The following is a 15086-nucleotide window of genomic DNA, read 5'->3' as shown; positions in this document are numbered from 1 at the left end:
ACAACACACACCGCCAATGTACTCAACAAAGTTAATTACCGTAGTTGGTTTGTTCATTTAGTTTATCTAAATGAAGATAATTTATGATGTTTGGGAAAAATAGGAAAACAGAGTGAATACCTCACATTCGTTTTGCTGGAGCATAGGGTTGGTACACAATAGTTCAGTGACATTTTCAGAGAAATGCTGTGCTATGAGCGTTATCTTTTGGGAGTTTCAGATTGGTGGCTTCTAGTTATTATTTTCAGAAAGAACATTAAACTGTCAACAATATTTAGCTCATATCGCCTGCCAAAATATAGCCTAAACAGAAACAATTTATGAACTGCAAACGAGATTAAATGTCTTTCTATGAAAAAACATTTTTCACTTTTCACTGTCCACTTAAGGTGCAAACGTGTTGAGATGGAAATAAATATCATGTTTTCAGTCTTTAAAGCAAAACTTGGCTCGACAGGGGAGAAGATTATCTTCAGACAGAAAACATGCCAGTATAGCTTTGAACTATATAAAATAATGAAAGAAAAGAGCGAATAAAAGATAAGCAAGGATTGGTCAGTCTTAACTTTAGTATCCTTAAAACATAGATATTTTGAGTTTTTTTCATATTAAAGGTGATAGTCGCTACATTTGCAACAATTTTTTACTTAAACACATATGTAGCTAGAGATAATAATAATAATAATAATAATAATAATAATAATAATAATAATAATAAAAAGATTTCATAAGTACACACCAGAAATTATTTGTATTTTGACAGCTTTGGAGTGATTTTTTTTCTCTATTTTTAGATTTTAGAACAAAATGAATCTAACTTTTACAATTGAACGAAATCTCAAGCTGAGACCAAAAGAGTGAGTCATTCATAAATATGCAAAATGAAGAAAGATGGGTAGTCCACTTAAAAATGCTAAAGTACATACAATAAAGTTAAAACACATAAATTTACTATTACAAGCCTCGTATCATTGCTGCCATTCTAGCCAGACATTGCATGAAGTAGAAGAATTCCTAAACCCACCTACTTTTATTGCTTCTATAATCACAAACATTTACGATTTTGTAAGAGCGACAGAGGAGGGTCCAGAGCGCAACGTGTGGCTCTGGAGCCGCAGGCTGCAGATCCCTGATCCAGACTCCTCTGTGCCAGCCTACGTCATGCCCTTGGGATGGTGGACACAATGTTATCTACAGGAATGTCTGGAGTCAAAAGAGAGAATCTGCAGTAAAGGCCAGCGTCCAACTGCTTCACCAGGTTCCCTCTGTACACCAATTTATTATTAGACACCAAAGACAGTCCTACTCAACAACCGAGTGGAGATAAAAACATAACTTAAACCACTTTTTTAAAGTGATTCATCTAAAAAAAAGAAGAAGAGAGAAATAGAAAAAATTACATTTGGAAGACAACAATTTAACATACTATTTTTAAAAATGCCATGTAAACTTATGTCAACTTGAGCATTTTACATTTACACAAAACTTATCTTTTCATGCTATATGATATCGTTACTGGTGTATTAAAGCCCAAACAAAGATGTTTTTTCTAAACAGTTTGGAAAAACTACTTGCTTTGACCTTAACCACTGGTACTACTTGTGATAAAGAAGCTTTAGAAAACCAAAGAGTGATTAAGGGACCTGTAACAAGATGGTCCAGACCTGAAAAGACTGAACAAGTTTAAATTTCATGGGAAGATTAAATAAAAAAAAACCCCAAAACAACAACAACAACAAATAAAACATGCTGACCTGATAGAAGAATGACAAAGATCAGAAGTTCTGGACTAACAGTGTTCTGACAGTGAACACAAATCTGACCAGAACGTTTTCAGAAAGCAGCTTCAGCTCAGTGCCAGACAGGTTTTCATATTCAACACCTGCTGTCAGCTTACCTTTATTTTGAATACATTCATTTGGTGAAGCTAGTATTTCATTTTAAGAAGTATCTTTACAATAAGAGAAAACTTTTCCGATACATTCTGGGAACAGAATATTATATGGAATGACAAAGTTAAAGCAAATATTTTTGAAGCAGAAGCATTTAGAAGACTAAATGATTTTTAATAGACTTTTTTTCTGATGAATAAAATTCTGGCTCTTCCACTAAATTCTATCAAGCAAATATAATTGAAGCATCTTTTAATCAATGTCATGCTTCCTGTTTCACAGAGGTACAAATATGGCACGAATTAGTGGAGTCACTTTTCAAAATGGTAAAGCAAAGAAACATGCCGAGCAATAAGAAAGCTTAAGGTTCGTGTTGTTAGAGGGCCAACAAACACTCAAGTGGCCAATAGTGTAAATCTCAAGGCAGTTCAGTGTCGAACATGAACTCACCTACAAACTAACTGACCTACTAAGAAAAAGCAACTTTGTAAAAATTTGAAGAGGCAGCCTCTAGTCTTTATAGAGTAAAAAGCTGTAGCAAATTCACTCATTTTAGTATCAAAAACTGTCAAGTCAGTTTTGCTATGACAAATGTTGGACATTTTTTATTCATTCCCACAACAGAATTTTTTTAGAAGTAGAAAACATAATCTAAATGCTTCTCTTCAAAAGAAATATTTGCTTTAACTTTGTTGTTCCACGTAATTTTATGTTCCCAGAATGTATCGGAAAGGTTTTCTTCTACTGGAAAAAAAAAACAAGATGTTTTAGTTTTCACAGCTACATAGCAGCTGCAGCCCGCAGTTCAATTTGAATAGGCTGAGGAATTAACTTTGTGTCGCCCCCTGCTGGCACTACCTCTTCACTACGACTCAAACAGATCGGATTTTGATTCTTCCACATTTTTCAATAGATAATAAAAATTGCCTTTGAAAAAAAAAATGTTTTCTTAAATAATGATTCCGTTTCCAATGGTCACAAAATGAGTTCCAGAAATTTTTGTGCCTGATAAAAATTTAAACCCATCTGTCTAATGTTTTTGTGACAATTTTTTGTGCTTTTATGATAAAATTTTAAATCTAATTAAATCTATGCTTTCTTTTCTAAATAAAAATTTAAAATGACAGAAAATATTTCAAAATGGGTTTTATTTCAATCATTTCAGTATTTCTGCTCCAGTACAATACAGAAAACAGACACAATTTAACCAGAACATTTTAAATTTAGGGAGAAAAACAAAGTTGTTTTGAGAAAAAAGCTTTGTTGATGAAACACCTGTAGATTACACAAACTAAAACATTTTTGTGCTGAACTAAATTATTTATGCACATTTCTTTTGTTAAGGCTATCTGACACGTTATTGGCTGCTGCTAGCAAACCAGCCAATCCCAGAAGCTGAATTCAAGAACAAGGCGCTGACTGGAAGCGTCCCAAAGTGCAGAGATAAGAACGACTGCAGAAGTTAGCTTCTCTGATAGAAATAAACTCATTTCCACTAGGGGTGCACCGATTTAACATTTTCAGAAAAAAAGAAATTGATATTGGCCAAAATTGAAATGGGCAGGTCAGGGTTTTTAAATGATGGACTGTAACTGGTTAGTTCAGAAAACTGCAATCTGTGCACCCCTAGTTTCCACTGCGCATGTTAAGGTATATTTGCTGTTTCAACAACCAAACTAACCAGTTGTAGTCTTCATCATGCTGGACTACACTTGATTTTTTCTTCTCAATCTCTGTGTGAAGAAAGCATCTCTCATGTGGACGATCAAATTACCACTATCAAACTTTCCAGGCCTTAGCTGCTGCATTTCTATCTATGCTTTGGCTACGTCAAACAAAAAGGGTTGCTCTTGGCGTGGACTTTCATGTGGCGCACCAAGTGGTCCCTTCTACTCAGGGATTTCCCGCAGACGCCGCAGGGAAACCCCTTCACACCTGAGTGGATCGACTCGTGTCGCTTCAGTCCCGATGACTGACTGAATTGTTTCCCGCAGGTCTTGCAGACGAGTGGATTGTGACTCTTGGCGTGGTGCAAGAAGCAATGATATCGTGTGAAGCGTTTCCCGCATGTTTGACAGGAATAGAGCTTCTTGGCTACACGGACGGCCCTCTGCTTGATCGCGGGCTGCCTCGGGACTCGCGGTTTGGCCAAGTGGGATTTCATGTGGCCCAGCAGGTGGTCCCTTCGACTGAAGGACTTCCCGCACGCACCGCAGGCAAACGGCTTCTCGCCCGTGTGGACTCTCTCGTGTCTCTTCAGGATGTAGGGGCTGCTGAAGCTTTTCCCACATGTGTTGCAGAGGAGTCGCTCGGCCTCAGCGCCAGTCAAGAAGCTGGCGTGTGGGTCGAGCGGTTTTCCGCCAGAGCCGTTGGTTTTCTTGGGGTGGATCAGCTGGTAGTTCTGGTTGAACGACTTCTTACCAACCCCGCACCTCAACTTGTTTTTGCGCATGTGGGTGCTCAAGTGTCGGATCAGTCTGGATCTAAACTGAAAGGTTTTCTCACAAAAGCCACACCCAAAATACTGTGTGCCCGCGTCAACCGTAGAGCCCGACACCAGAGGGAGGTCTGTGTTTATATCGGCCGCATGTGCACCTTCGCTTCCTTCGTAAGATTCCTCCTTAGGTACAAACACGGCAAGAGGCTGGATCTGGTCACCTACGCTGGTTCGAAGAAAACTGGCGCATCGTTCTGACACAGAGCTCTCCCCTTCCTCGCAAGTAGGAGTTGGCAGGAATCCGTTTGTTTCCTCCTGCGCTTCGAGCTTCCGTTCCCCCTCAGAGCCGCAGAATTCCTTCTGTTCCTCTTTGATTTGTGGAGGTTCTGGTTCGTCCTCGACTCCAGTGCAGATCCTGTCCTGGTCACAGAGCAGCTGGTCAGTGGGTGTGTCCTCCACGCAGAGCCGTTGCCGTGTGAGGTCTGCAGCGACAAAAAGACAAAGCAACTGAAGGGCGGAAAGGTGTAGTATCCATTTAAGAATCTTGTCAAATGAAGGAGAAAAATAATCTGATACTTTACATTTTCAAGACTTGGATTTTGAAAGTCCTCATCAGGACCACTGCTACCATTCTGAGCAGGAAACCAGTGTCACATTTTTTTTAGGAAAAACCAGCAATGCTCTGGTTGGAGATGCACCGATCCGATAATATCTGTATTGGTCCTGATATCAAAGAAAATCTAGATTGTGAATCGGTAACAATGTGCCCGATCAATAATGGCAAATCTATTCAGTCTAACTCTATGCTTTGTGCTCAGATTGATGACATTCTTTATCATCTATTTAAAATTCCTAATTGCACTTTCTGAACCATTTGAAAGAAGGGTTGTTGCAGTTTATTTTCACATGTTGTAGGTAGTCAACCTATTGTTGTCAGATTCAGTTTCTAATAACTATAATAATAATAATAATAATAATAATAATAATACTAAAACCATGTATTTATAACAAGAAAAATCTGAATATTCTGAATGTGACCGGATAGAATTGGAAATAAAAGAAAAATAGGTCTAAGTTTACATCAGAGTGCAACAAATATCCTTCTTTATAACACCTTTTCATTCAAATATAACAACAGAGACTAACTCTAAATTGTGTTATTTTGTGATTTTCATTTATTTAGATGTCAACTTTTTTTTTAAGTTAAATTTGATTAGAACCAAAATGCAACAAAAGCCATTTGCCCCCCTGTGTTGGCTAACCATTCAAATGTGCTGGGGAAAACCATTAGAAACTTATGTGACTGGAAAGAGCATTCAAATACTGAAAAATAAACTAATATTCTTGTAATTCTTGCTCATAATCCACCCAAGGCCATTCTCTAATGCGTAGTTTTGTGCTGTTGTAGTAATGAAACTTAGTGAGCATTGAAGCCCCTTCGTCTCTGTCCTCACTGTAAACCAATCAAGCCTTTACAAATTTCACAAGCTTTAATCGCGCGGTTCAATATGGTGGAATCAGACAGTACATAGTGTAAAAACATTCCTACTTTAGTCAAGAACTCCAAGACACTAACAAAGATAAAAATCATAAAAATGTGTCCACTAAAAATATTGAACAGCGTTTTCACAGTAGAAGAGTCATAACGGACTAGTTTTTTCTCCCTACCTTCCTCATAACAAGCATTCAGAGTGTGTCTGTGTGTCTCCTCCTCCTGCTCTGCTTCCTCTTCCTCCAGGGTGCTACAGCAGTCCTCCTCTTCCTGTTTCACCCGTGCAGGTCGTGGTTCCTCCTGGTCCCGGCTGCAGCTCGTCCCCCTGTCAGTAGCCAGCTGCCCGGCAGAAACCGCCACCACCATGCTGACATGTTGCTGCGGGAGGCCTGGGAGAAAAAGACAATGAACGACTGTGAAGACGGAAGATGATGAGAGTCTGGAGACTATCGGAACAAAAATTGGTTTACATTGTTATACATATTTAGAAATATCTACCAGTTCCCAGTGCTTAGTGTTCTTTACAAAATTAAAAGTTTATTAAACTTTGAAAGGGTCAACTTGCATTATTATGCCATTATTGTTGGATGTGAACTCAAAATATTATCGTTTATTGTAATAATTACTGGGACAATTTATCATCAATGTGAGCTGGATGATAAATCTTCTAAAACTCATAAGTTTTAGAAGATTTAAAACAAAACGAAATTTCAAAAAGCAACATTTAAATTCTGATTTCATTTATCCAGGGGGAAAATAATATATCCTAATCACACTTAACTGTAATTTCGCCTCTTGTTAAATCACTGTTTGACTTTGACTGAGCACACCGTTTGGATAGATGAGTTCAGTAAATCACTTTAGTAGAACCCAGAACTGGAAACTACCTGAAGCTTTTTCTGCTGCGCTGAATGCAGCTGAAATTGTCCGTGTGCCTTATCTCCTTAGGATTACAAAAATGATTTCAATGTTAAACAAGTGACTCAGATATCTTGAGAAAATAGAAGCTATATATATATATATATATATATATATATATATATATATATATATATATATATATATATATATCTTTCTATGTCTGTCAGAGAAGTGCAGAATGCAGTGAAATGTATCTGAAATGATTGTATCCTGAATCACATATGCGATTTTAATACAACGTACACTTAATTAAAAATATGTTTTCAAGGTACCAAAAAGCAAATAGTTGTTTTAAATAAAGATGCCACACAGCTTCCCAGGTCAGTTAACCGTAAGTCAACCTGTCACCACCGCCCACCATAAAGCATTTCACTGAATTTTAAAGAAATTCCGTTCCATTAGTTTCAAATTTAACACTTGAGGTTTCTGAAGTACATATCGACAGACTTAAAATACAAAACAAAAAACGCCGTCACAGCTCTTATTTTGAAAGCGGGTATAGCTAATAAGCTCACGGGCTCCCGAGAATAAAAGAAGTTATCCTCGCGTCCTAGTTACGGAGACTGTCTTACATATTAAAAATGCCTTTATTGAGTTAAACTTCATGTCCATACTTAATCTGTGCAGCTTCAAATGCGGTTTCCAGTGAGCATTCAACAGTCTGATATTTTCCTGATATCGGATGATTTGCTTTTCAAACTCTGAGAATATTTCCTCCGCAGCAGCAGTCAGTCTTTCTCTAATAAACTCTCTAAAGTCCTGAGATGAAGACATTGTTACTACAAAAACTGAAATATACGAGGGGGGAAATAATAGAGGCCTCTCAAAAATACGTCTCCCAACCAAAAAAAAAACCCCAAAAACAATTCATAAGCTGCAGATTCTTCTTCTGTTGTTATTGTGGTGGTAGGCAAGGAAGAGAACAGCGCATTACCGCCACCAACTGGTGTGGAGGTCGAGCTGGAACTCGAGTTACAAAACAACCTGCACAGATTGGCGATCATTTTAAGATAATTTAAACCCCACTGTCCATTGGCTTTTAGTCCAAGTTGAAGATATTTGACCTGTTACTGAACAACTTTTCTATCTTGTCTAGCTATGTTTTATTTGTTTTTCATTGGTTTATTGAAGTTTATATTTTACTATTATTGTTTTTGTACTTTGTACAGCACTTTGCCCAGCCGTTCTAAATATGTCAGAAATAAACGATAAGTCGCTGTGATTTAAGTTTTGACTTGAAGTTAACTGTATGATCAGTTTCAATGAACAAAGAGCAAAATAATAATAATTAAAAAGGTCAACCAACAGTTTGGAATGCTAAACAAATTTCAGCCAGCTAAAAGTTTTGAATAGTTAAGGTTTAAAATTGAATTCGGATATCTGCCTGGGAAAGTCGCATTTTGTCCATATCCATATCCAATATGGCTGCCATGCATGACGCATGTTAAAATTCCCCCGACTAGACAACTTCTATTAGTTTTTAATCTTATCAAACTACTGACAATCAAGAGGCTGTAAAATATCCATATCTGAAAATGGAGCGTCACCTGAAACTCTGCGTTGGCATCATGCTGTTCATGCTCTCCCACTTTAGAGATAAACGAAATGCAGCAAGACTCCATAATATGTTAGTTTAACCAACTTCCCTTTTATTCTTTTCACTGTTTGGACAGGAAATGGAGGAGGGTATTAGCACGGTAATAAAGTTTGTGAACAAAGTTTGAACAACATTTGGACAGTTTGGTGACCTCTGACCTGATTATGCTTCAGAATCAACGGTAAAAACAAGGATAATATTTTGTTTTGTCTTTGAAGTTCACAAAAAGACGTTCTCTCCCTGTCAATGGTGATAAAAAGGTTAAAAAAAATATTACCATCTTCAGTCCCGTGCATTATTCTTCTAGAATAGCGGTTCTCAACGTGGGCGGTACCGCCCCCAGGGGGCGTTCAGCGGACGGCAGGGGGCGCTGGCGGACATTTTCACAAAAGGAGGGCGCTGGGATGCCTTTAGGGGGCGTTTGGTCGAAGGTAAACTTTACACCTTAAATGCACAACAATGCCAGTTTAGACTTTGAGCTACTTGGTAAAACCGATTGTGTAACATTAAATCATGCTTGGCTGCAACTGTATAGCTCTTCTTTTATTCAGTGTTTGTTAGCTTCTGTTAGCTTCTTGGCGCAGCTCAGTTCTCCTGCTACTGGTAGCTCGGTTGGTAAAGCTAGCCGGCTCAGCGTCCAGCCGGCCCACCACACAATAAACAAGTGCGCGGTAACTCAAGACATTATGGTACACCCATTTACGTGCTGCTTTCACAATAAAAGCGCACATCCGGTCCATGTTTGACCTACTCAAAATAAGTTTCCAGCCACTGCATTTGAAAAAAGAAAATAATATATGCTGAGAAACTAATACAAAATAAAAACTAATATCTCTATCTCTCTCTCTACTAGATACAAAGTACTATTTTAATAGACTTTTATTTTGATGTACATCAGATCTAGTTGCAACTTTCTGATATATGTTTGTATCTTTTTCCCTTAAGTTGCCGTGCCCATTGCTGAGAAACTCTCTGTTTCCAATGACTGCTACCACTTCTGGATGACAAGGGGACACCTCTAGAACAGAACCATAAAGTGGCAACTAGATCTGATGTGTAATTTCAAAATAAAACACTATTAAAATAGTAGTTTGTATCTTTTCTCTCTAAGTTGCCGTGCCCATTGCTGAGACACTCTGTTTCCAATGCTGGCAATAAGCATGGCCAGCAATAAGAATGCTTATTGCCAGCAATAAGAATGCTTATTGCCAGCAATAAGAATGCTTATTGCCAGCAATAAGAATGCTTATTGCCAGCAATAAGCAGCTTATTGCTGGCAGTCATCTGTTTCCAATGACTTCTACCACTTCTGGATGACAGAGGGACACCTCTAGAACAGAACCAGAAAATGGCAACTAGATCTGATGTATAATTTCAAAATTAAAGCCTTTTAAAATAAGGCGTTTTTACTTTTATATTCAAAAATAAGTAGAAAATGTAGTCAAGAGCTGCCTCACTCATTTTGGATTTAACTCAATCATCTTATTTATATACAAATGTTTCTATAATCTCTCTCTCTCTATATATATATATATATATACAGTATATAAAAAATGAATGCAATGATGTGGAGATGGCAAATGTCAATATTTTATTCACAATAGGACACAAATCAACAAATCGACTTAAAGTAGAGCCGTTGCTCCTCCAAGTCGAGAGGAGCCAGTTGAGGTGGCTCGGGCATCTGGTCAGGGTGCCTCCTGGACGCCTCCCTGGTGAGGTGTTCCGGGCACGTCCCACCGGGAGGAGGCCTCAGGGAAGACCCAGGACACGCTGGAGGGACTATGTCTCTCGGCTGGCCTGGGAACGCCTCGGGGTTCCCCCGGAGGAGCTGGAAGAAGTGGCTGGGGAGAGGGAAGTCTGGGCCTCCCTTCTGAAGCTGCTGCCCCCGCGACCCGACCCCGGATAAGCGGAAGAAAATGGATGGATGGATGGATGGAGGACACAAATCACAGATCAAGAGTTTAAACTGAGAAAATGTATAATTTCACGACGTCAACAAATCCCCAAAAAGTTATGACAAGGCCATTTTTACCACTGTGTGGCATCTCCCCTTCTTCTTACAACACTCAACAGACGTCTGGAGACAGAGGAGACCAGTTTCTCAAGTTTAGAAATAGGAATGCTCTCCCATCAGGCCTCTAACTGTTCAATCGTCTTGGGCCTTCTTTGTCCCACCTTCCTCTTTATGATGCGCCAAATGTTCTCTATTGGTGAAAGATCTGGACTATAGGCTGGACATTTCAGTACCTGGATCCTTCTCCTACGTAGCCATGATGTTGTGATTGCTGCAGAATGTGGTCTAACATTATCTTGTTGAAAAATGCAGGGTCTTCCCTGAAAGATGACGTCTAGATGGGAACATATGTTGTTCTAGAACCTGAACATAGTTCTCTGCATTAATAGTGCCTTTCCAGAAATGCAAACTGCCCAGGCCACAAGCACTCATGCAACCACATACCATCAGTGATGCAGGCTTCTGAACGGAGCGTTGATAACAACTTGGGTTATCCTTGTCCTCTCTGGTCCGGATGACATGGCGTCCCAGTGTTCCATAAAGAACTTCAAATCGTGACTCATCTGATCACAGAACAGTCTTCCATTTTGCCTCACTCCATTTTAAATGACTCCTGGTCCAGTGCAAACGCCTGAGCTGATGGAGCTTAAAAATGGCTTCCTCTTTGCACTGTAGAGTTTCAGCTGGCAGCGGCAGATGGCTCGGTGGATTGTGTTCACTGACGATGCTTTCTGGAAGTACTCCTGAGCTCATGCTGTTATTTCCTTGACAGTGGCATTTGTGTTTGAGGTGCAGTGACGTTTAAAGGCCCGGAGATCACGAGCATCCAGCAGAGTTTTACGGCCTTGACCCTTATGCACAGCGATTGTTCCAGATTCTCTGAATCTTTTGATGATGTTATGCACGGTTAATGATGATAACTTAAAAGTCTTTGCTATTTTACGCTGGGTAGCACCATTCTGGTATTGCTGCACTATTTTTCTGTGCAACAATGGTGGAATTGGTGATCCTCTTACCATCTTGGCTTCAGAGAGACACTGACACTCTAAGAAGCTCTTTTTATACCCAATCATGTTGTCAATTGACCTAATTAGTGTTAATTGGTCTTCCAGCTGTTTGTTATATGTTCAGTTTCCTTTTTCCAGCCAACTTTTTTGGGATTTGTAGACACTGAACTTTTGAATCAACATATTTTTACTTTAAAAGGTTAGTTACTCTGATTAAACTTTTGATCTGCAATCTATGTTCTATTACAATTAAAATATTGACATTTGCCATCTCTACATAATTGCATTCAGTTTTTACTCACAATTTGTTTAGTGTCACATTTTCTACTTATTTTGAATAAAAAAGTAAAAACATCTTATTTTAAAAGGTTTAATTTTGAAATTATATATCATATGTGTTTGATATTTTCTGGTTGTCTTCTAGAGGTCTCCTTCTGTCATCCAGAAGTGAGAGACGTCACTGGAAACAGAAAGTTTTTCAGCAATGGGCATGGCAAATTAGTGAGAAAAAAGTAAAAATGTGATTTTTCATTAGGTTTTTATTGTTGAAATTATGCATCACATCTGTTACCACTTTCTAGTTCTGTTCTTGAGGTGTCCCTCTGTCATCCAGAAGTGGTAGCAGTCATTGGAAACAGAGTGTCTCAGCAATGGGCACGGCAACTTAAGAGAGAAAAGATACAAACTACTATTTTAATAGGCTTTTATTTTGAAATTACACATCAGATCTAGTTGCCACTTTCTGGTTCTGTTCTAGATGTGTCCCTTTGTCATCCAGACCTGGTAACAGTCATTGGAAACAGAGAGTCGCTTAGCAATGGGCACGGCAACTTAAGGGGAAAAGATACAAAGGACTTTTTTGAAATTATTTTATTTTGAAATTACACATCAGATCTAGTGTGTGCATGGTTGTGTGTCCTGTCTGTCTCTGTGTGTTACCCTGCGACAGACTGGCAACCTGTCCAGGGTGTACCCTGCCTCTCGCCCGGTACGCTAGCTGGAGATATGCACCAGCACCCGTCCCGACCCCACTGAGGGACAAGGGTGTAAGAAAATGGATGGATGGATGGACAGACATCAGATCTAGTTGCCACTTTCTGGTTCTGGTCTAGAGGTGTCCCTCTGTCACCCAGAAGTGGTAGCAGTCATTGGAAACAGAGTGTCTCAGCAATGGGCACGGCAACTTAGAGGGAAAAAGATACAAACTACTATTTTAATAGTGCTTTATTTTGAAATTATACATCAGATCTAGTTGCCACTTTCTGGTTCTGTTCTAGAGGTGTCCCTCTGTCATCCAGAAGTGGTAGCAGTCATTGGAAATAGAGAGTTTCTCAGTAATGGGCATGGCAACTAAGAAGGGTTTGTTGAGACTATATCTAATACTGAGAATAAATATATCTTACAGACCATAACAGTAAATAACAGATCACTTATTTATGTTTTTAATTAGATTTGACATATTTATTTCTTCAATATTATTTTTCATGTCAGTTTTAATGTCATGAGGCTGATGACTCCATGACACTTTCAATTTGACTCATTAGGATTTGATTAAGAACCAGATTTGTTCTTTGTAATTCTGTCCAGTAAAACTATTAATCTATAAATCAATAGACAGGTCTATATAAATATATAATCCATGTTTCTGTCTGTTATTTGTATTTCAATAAAAGGACCTGGAACTTTTGTTTTTTCCACTGGAAGGTCTGGTTTGCACAATAAATGCCATGTGGGTGAAGTTTTATGGATGATACTCTGATGTCCCATTCTCCTGAAGGCAGCAGAGCTGCACCACCAGAAACTGACAAACACTGAAGAGCAGATTAATGTAGTTACAGTTCTATCCATGTTTTAATGTTGCAGAGCTCAGTTGTTTTGCAAATAGTTCAAAGTTTAAACTGGCCTGTTGTACATCTTTTATCTGGTCATTTTGTGCAAGATTTAACAACTAGAAAATGGCACAAAATAAGAATATTTTTTCCACTCTGATTGGCTGCTGTTAGGTCTACCAATTTTAACTTGAATGTTCATTGCATTTTTCATAGACACATGTGAAAATAATTTCTATTCCCATGGCTTTTTTGTTCTCTGGGAAATTATTTGTGATGATAAATACAGAAACAAGCATAGAAATCAAAACATCTACAATAGTGATATTAATATTAATGATAAAATAATGGTCAGTGCAAAGTAGCCTTCAAATTCTTTGGTGGGGGGCGGTGAGGGACCTGGATAAAGGCTAGGGGGGCGCTGGGCCAAAAAAGGTTGAGAAACACTGGTCTAGAACAAGAATTCTTAAGCTGCGATGGACTGGCGACCTGTCCAGGGTGACCCCGCCTCTCGCCCGAAATGTCTCGCTGGAGATAGGCACCAGCACACCCCCTGACCCTACTAGGGTCAAGGGTGTAAGAAAATGGATGGATGGATGCTTCAGAGTTTGTTTTTTTTTCAAAGTTTATTTGATAGGGACAGACACACATTTACATAGACAAACTGAATGAAACAGCAGTCCCATGTTAGCATCATGGTGCAATAGCAACAGCTAATTCGCAGCACTTGTCCCTAGATGGGCTTTTTTTTCCTAAAAATAATAACTCTAAAAATTGAAGTGAAATCATTTGAAACAACACGACATAATATATTCAGAGAAGTGTAAAAAAAATTTAAAATGAGTACAGGTTTGTTTTTGGCATAACCAGAGTTTGGTTTGATTTTTGAACATACTAAAACTGGTTACAGACTTTAAGTGAACAGGGAGTGAGTTCCAAGCTGCAGATCCTCTCACAGACAGTGCACTTTGAGCAAAAGTGGTTCTTCGAAAGGGAACCTTACAATTTCCCTCCAAGGCTGCTCTGGTAGATCTGCTATTGCCCTGCAATGTCTGTATGCAATCGCTTAATGGCATTGGTGCTAGTCCATTTAAACACTTAAAAATCAGTTTTAAAACGTTATAATTTAGCAAATTTGTAAAATCCAAATTTCCAAATTTAGCCAAAATGCGACAATGATGGAATCTAATTGGCTTTTGATATAAAACCTTTAAGGCCCGATTATAAAGACTTGCTAGAGGTTTGAGAGTGGTTTGATTAGTTTGAGACCAGACAAGTATCAAGTAATAACAAGTAGCAATTAACTTTTTCTTATCTAACTTTTTCCAAGTACCACCATGCTGTCAACACATTACAATCTAGTAGAAAAGTTGGACTTTCTACATTTGTTGGGTTTTATCACAAAATGTCATACTAAAACTAAAACGCCTGGTCACTGGGTACAACAAAATGAAAATGTTGCAGATTTTCTAACTTGTATGTAAATAGATACACTTGTTTTTATGATTGGCTGCCAAATTCATAAAGCTGCTATGCTACTCTTTTGCACTTGCCATTTTTTACAAATGCAAAAGATGGCACTCCTGTCCAACTAAAACCAGAAGAGATGAGGCAGCATTCATGCTAATCTACTGTAGTAATAATGAATAGTGAATTAAAAAGACTCCAGACTATTGTAGATGTGGCCCTGCTCAAACACAGCTGAAGTCATAGCAGAAACTCCTGTGCAGTGAGCCATTCATTACACTCAGTTATGTTGAACTAAAACATCTAAAACATGAAGGTTACAACTCCTGAAGAAGAATGGACCCTGAGCCACACTGTTCCTACTTCACTATGTTACAAATACAAACTTTTAATTTTGGGAAAATACTGACACAAAAATGCACCAGAG

The 15086-nt window shown here is 38.5% G+C and overlaps 1 protein-coding gene across 2 annotated transcripts; it reads right to left on the bottom strand.

Annotated features, from left to right (window-relative positions):
• Positions 1-3023: 3023 nt before the first annotated feature.
• Positions 3024-7648, bottom strand: LOC103474144 (zinc finger E-box-binding homeobox 1-like). Of its 2 annotated transcripts, none has more exons than XM_008424907.2 (3): positions 7357-7648; positions 5998-6210; positions 3024-4811 (listed from the first exon to the last, which is right to left on the bottom strand). In XM_008424907.2, exons 1-3 carry the CDS (start codon positions 7514-7516, stop codon positions 3718-3720), a joined length of 1467 nt encoding a protein of 488 aa, XP_008423129.1. In that variant the 5' UTR covers positions 7517-7648; the 3' UTR covers positions 3024-3717. The 2 variants fall into 2 exon arrangements, with proteins under 2 accessions (XP_008423129.1, XP_008423131.1); XM_008424909.3 differs by lacking the exon at positions 7357-7648 and adding an exon at positions 6603-6832.
• Between the last annotated feature and the right edge of the window lie 7438 nt (positions 7649-15086).

The sequence above is a fragment of the Poecilia reticulata genome, chromosome 13 (genome assembly GCF_904066995.2).
Source record: "Poecilia reticulata chromosome 13, P_reticulata-male-v2, whole genome shotgun sequence".
In the NCBI taxonomy this organism is placed as follows: domain Eukaryota; kingdom Metazoa; phylum Chordata; class Actinopteri; order Cyprinodontiformes; family Poeciliidae; genus Poecilia; species Poecilia reticulata.
Note: the sequence above shows the minus strand (reverse complement) of the source record. Positions and strands in the feature narration are given on the sequence as shown.

Excerpts from the sequence above, each read along its gene's own strand:
- LOC103474144 (XM_008424907.2), bottom strand. The coding sequence starts at position 7,516 with ATGTCTTCATCTCAGGACTTTAGAGAGTTTATTAGAGAAAGACTGACT. Across the intron at positions 6,211-7,356 it reads TTTGAAGCTGCACAGATTAA|GCCTCCCGCAGCAACATGTC; the intron begins GTATGGACATGA and ends TTTTTCTCCCAG. Across the intron at positions 4,812-5,997 it reads GAATGCTTGTTATGAGGAAG|ACCTCACACGGCAACGGCTC; the intron begins GTAGGGAGAAAA and ends TTGTCGCTGCAG.